This window comes from Monopterus albus, unplaced genomic scaffold (genome assembly GCF_001952655.1).
Source record: "Monopterus albus unplaced genomic scaffold, M_albus_1.0 scaffold40.1, whole genome shotgun sequence".
In the NCBI taxonomy this organism is placed as follows: Eukaryota; Metazoa; Chordata; class Actinopteri; order Synbranchiformes; family Synbranchidae; genus Monopterus; species Monopterus albus.
This window is the reverse complement of record NW_018127920.1, coordinates 5,364,543-5,369,355: the sequence shown is the minus strand read 5'-3', so window position 1 is coordinate 5,369,355 and position 4,813 is coordinate 5,364,543. Positions and strand designations below refer to the sequence as shown.

The 4,813-nt window shown below is 40.0% G+C and overlaps 1 protein-coding gene across 1 annotated transcript in view; it reads left to right on the top strand.

Moving 5' to 3' along the window:
* Positions 1-4,813, top strand: part of rrh (retinal pigment epithelium-derived rhodopsin homolog) — a 30,852-nt gene that overhangs the window by 21,048 nt on the left and 4,991 nt on the right. The window contains exon 5 of the mRNA XM_020599388.1: positions 4,417-4,585. Within this exon, the coding sequence (XP_020455044.1) occupies positions 4,417-4,585 (169 nt within the window). The remainder of the gene's footprint in view (positions 1-4,416; positions 4,586-4,813) is intronic.

The following is a 4,813-nucleotide window of genomic DNA, read 5'->3' as shown; positions in this document are numbered from 1 at the left end:
CAATGATTAACCAGATGGAACATTGTGGGTGTGGTGTATGAATGTTAACACTCTGTAATAATTCTTTAGTATATTACTTATGTGGTGTAGAAGATAACTATCTATGTAGAGATACTGCTTGCAAACCAATGATGTAAGATGATGTCATGGGGTAGGACTGGATAAGTCTGACTTCTTCCTACTCCATTCAAGCATGTACTAGGTATAAGCAAATTGATATTGGATTAGCATTTGTTGGATATGTGTAAAATTATGTGTGTTGACATATCAACTGTCTTTACATGCTTGAAAGAATAAATAAATAAATACATAAATCTCATAGAATCAGCAATCCTGTATTGTGAAAATGATGAAAATACTCCACCAAGCGTGTGCACGTTTCATAAAAATTTCATTGCGGACACAGACTGTGACTCATTCATTACACTAACCATCGTGATTTTAAAAGCCAATGGAATTACCCTGAATTATGAAAACCACACTGCAGTTAATTTTGACTCTCTCACTGGTAGAGGGCTACAATAATCAGACACTGCAGCCTGACATCCTGGTCCCCCAGCATAAAATTATGAGGGAGAAAATTCAGGCTATGTCCTGAGAAATCTGACATTAAAGAAGAAGTTCAGAGTGGTTTATGACAAATGGAGGCTGATGGCTGATGGAGCAACATTGCCTTTTGCTTACTGAAAAAATGGCTCAGGAAATGACTTTTTTGGTTCAAAACATTTTGGAAACTGGATTATGTGTAACATTATGAGTACGCGAGCAACACCAGTGTGACCCCAGACCAGCATATCTGTTGTCTCTTCCTGATCTGGGGGCATTGCTGTAACTCTGGGCTCCTGTCTACTCACCTCCTGAGATCATCAACAATGCCAATCTGAGCCTTCTCCAACTCACACATGAGTTCCCTCATTGCCCGATCCTCTGGTGCCTCCTTGTCATCCTCTACTTACCTCACGTACCCATCCTGCCAGTTACTCCTCTCTCCCTCTCTGTCTTGCTTTGTTCATCTGTGAGGACCTGGGTCACTGGCAGCACAGCCTCACTCATCAGCGCACTGCACTCCACTCTCCAGTGCATCCCAGGACCTCTGGCTGAACTGGTTTTACTGCCAGGTTTCGCTCACCAGTGCACTCCAGGGTCCTGGAACACTCCAGCTCGTCTCTGCCACCTGTTCCTCCGACCTGCCTCAACCTGTTTGACCTCCCATCTTCGCCACCTGCTCCTCCGTCCTGCCTCAACCTTCTCGAAGTGCCTGTCTGCCAGCTCCAGACTCTTGCCCAGTATACCTATCCCTGTCAAAACACCCAAATAAAATCTCTGTTCTGTATTGTGTCATGACCTGCCTTCTGAGTCCTATTTTGTCCGTATCTTTCTAAGTCTGACCCACCAGTCCTAACAAATTAACATGTCTCTTGACAATACGAGTCACTTTAAAATAATTTTTTTATATAATTATCATCACCATATAAAGCAATCACATCTTTAAAACTCAATCCTCTTGCCCGATGAAACAAATAAAAGGCGTGGTGCAGGCCATGCAGCTAACATCACATCCTGAATTTTATTATTACTGTACAGGATTTTATCAGAATGAAGTTTTAAATACAGTACCTCAGTATAGTCTCTGGATACCTGCCACACTGAGGTGCAAATCCAAATGAATCAAAGAATGTGGCTGTTTTATCACACTCCAAAGTAATGGCTAGCCAGTGAGCTCCAGTTAAATAAATGGGTCAGTTAAAAACTTGTGGCAGCATATCATTAGGCCACACACTGCAAAACCGATCTCTAATCAGTTTTTTCATCAGGTGTTCCAGCTTGCGATTATTCATTTTTTATGTGTTTGTCACACCCAAGTACATCAGTTTCCACATTGTGTTAGTCAGCCATTATCTGCCTCTTTGCATTCACTTTGGGTATTGACAGTGTGGCCGCGCACAAAATGAGAGTCGCAGCATGAGGTAATGGCTCCCGAAATCTAAGCTCCAGTCTCGAATTTCTGTTGTTTGCAGGGGACAGACAATCTGTGTCTTAATCTGGTTGTAAATTGAACAAGAATAGGGTGTACCATGCTCATAATCTGTTCTGGAAATGGGCAGTCTTTCATATGGCTGCCCGTAGCTTGGCAGAGGTTATAATATTCTCATGCCTTCAGAGGTTCAGTTTAAACAGAACACTCATATAGGCATACACTACAGTCAAATGATTAGTAATATAAAAACTCTTTGACGTGATACCCCCCCAAGTCTGCCCATCCATTCCCATGGGAAACCCTAATTTTATTATACACCCAGCTGCGATTGTAAACTTAGATTACCCGGAAATAGGTATGAAATATGTGTCGTCGTAACCACAGGTGGTCAGAAGTATGAGTCATGCCGGGGTAATAAAACAATCAAAGGCCATAAATCAATGGATTTGACAGATACTATATTCTTATGCTCTCTCTTACCCCTTCTAGGATCCTTTGTTCTGCAGAGAAATTGCTCGTAAATGTTCCTAGATTGAGATTAAAAATAAAAGGGGACGATGCCTTTGAAATAGATGCTCCCAAGTTATTGAATGGTCCATCTCTCTGTATTAGACCTGAATCTACACTCACAGCTATTAAGTCTCCATTAAAAATGTATTTGTTTATCATGGTTTATAAATGAAACGGAGAAGCTTATACAGTGGTAGTGGTGGTAGAGTGAGGGTGGGGGTAGCAATGCAGCACTTTAAAATGATGAATTATCATTGTAGATGTGACCTAAAGCTCAAAAATGAGGTGAAAATATGTTCTAGCATTTCTATGCAGAAGCAACTCGGTTTATACACATCTTGCAAACTCTCGCTCATGAGATTTTTTTTTCTAACAAAATTAAGTATTACGTGATAGTTTCAGGATTTCCTTGAATGCTCATAATCTCCAGGCCATGGAGCGTTCATGTGAGCTTGCCTGACATCCACCGGTGCCATTGTAAAAGTGGAATTTTTGACTGTGCCCGGTTTTTTGGATATATTTTCCCTCCTGCTGCTGCACTGTGACCAGAGGATGTGTAGAAAAAAACAAGGCCTGAGGTTACTGCATGTCCAGGAATGTCCACTGTTTTACCTGACTGGCTCTAACCTACAATTAGCCGGCCAGTGCACTATATGTAGGGCTGGGTATTGTTTGGGTTTTTCTGACAATGGTGCTAAACCGATACATTTAAAATGGTGCCGGTGCATAAAAGGTACCAGAACAGATACTTTAAAAAAAGAAAAGAAAAAAAAGCATAAAACCAGGCCATACATTTCCTAATTTGAAGGGCAAGGCCATTTGGCTTTCAATTTCATACATTTTCAGAGGGCACAAAGGCCACTTGTCTGAGCATTAAGGCTGAGACAAATAACATATATGTGATATATACTGTATGTGCACATAGCTTTTATGTACACATCCTGAGCAGTAAAGTTACAAACTAGAGTAAAGTGCAGATTGTAGAATGGTTAAAGAGAAATATGTAGAGAGTACTGTGCACCTTTTTTTTTATAATTTTGACACTTTGACAGTTCTTTTAACACAAGACTGTTACATCCCCAGTGCAAGAAGGAGCGTTTCTGTAGGTCATTCCTCCCCACAGCTATCAAGACTGTACAATACATCACTGCAGTGATAAACTAGGTGAAATTTTGTGGGACTATGTACGAAATTATGAGGGACTATGTAATAGTCTACTGAGGTGCAATACTCAAATCCTGGGGGTAAAAATGCATTGTAAATATGCACATATGTAAAAATCTTGTTCTTGATTTCTCTCGAATACTTTATATTGTCTTGTTTTAGGTATTTTTGAGTAGTTTTTCAGAGATCCTCATGGCTGAAATACAGATATTTCCCCCATTGCTGGAGTAATTATGGGAGTAATATTCTTGTCCTTGATCTCTTGAATATTATATTTTGTCTTGTTCTTAGGTATTTTGATTTGTTCTCAGGGATTAATTGTGGGAGGATCATTCCTGTTCTTAATTGTCTCTCAAATACTATATTCTGTCTGGTTTTAGGTCCTTTGAATTTGTTACTCAAGATATAGTGTGGTGTTTGTTCTTATGGTGTTTTGTTGCTGCTCTCTATTGCTGCTGGAACACAGGAATTTCCCCATTGTGGGATCAATAAAGTCCAACCTACCTACCTACCTATACTACAGTCTATGTGTAAAATAATTTGTCCTTACTTTGTTTTTTATTACATCCTTAAGTTTTATATTTACACTGTAAAGCTGCAACTGCATTTGTAGTGTTAAACTATAGTCAGTGCAACATGGAAAATTCAATTTAATTTAAATGGTTGGAACAGCAACTTTGTTTAAAACATTAATATGCATATTAAATATGCAGGGCTACTGTAAGCTAAAAGCTGACACTAACTACTTCTCCTTTCCTCCACAGCTCCTTTATCTCTTACACTATGGCAGTGATTGCTGTGAACTTTGTGGTGCCGCTGTCTGTCATGTTTTACTGCTACTACAATGTGTCAGCCACTGTGAGGAGATACAAAGCTAGTAATTGCTTGGACAGCATCAACATTGACTGGTCAGATCAGATGGATGTCACCAAGGTAAAAACTGAGTCATTCCAGGCTCATTCTTCTTTCTACTACTCTGTTGCATGCTACTGCAAGTGACATGCAACATTTATCTAGGTTATTATTTCTGTACCGGTCCGAAGCCCAGATAAATAGAGAGGGTTGTGTCAGGAAGGGCATCCGGCGTAAAACGTGCCAAATTTAAACATGTGAATCGTCAGTGTGAAAATGATGAGCCACACAATGAAGCTATGGGAAAGA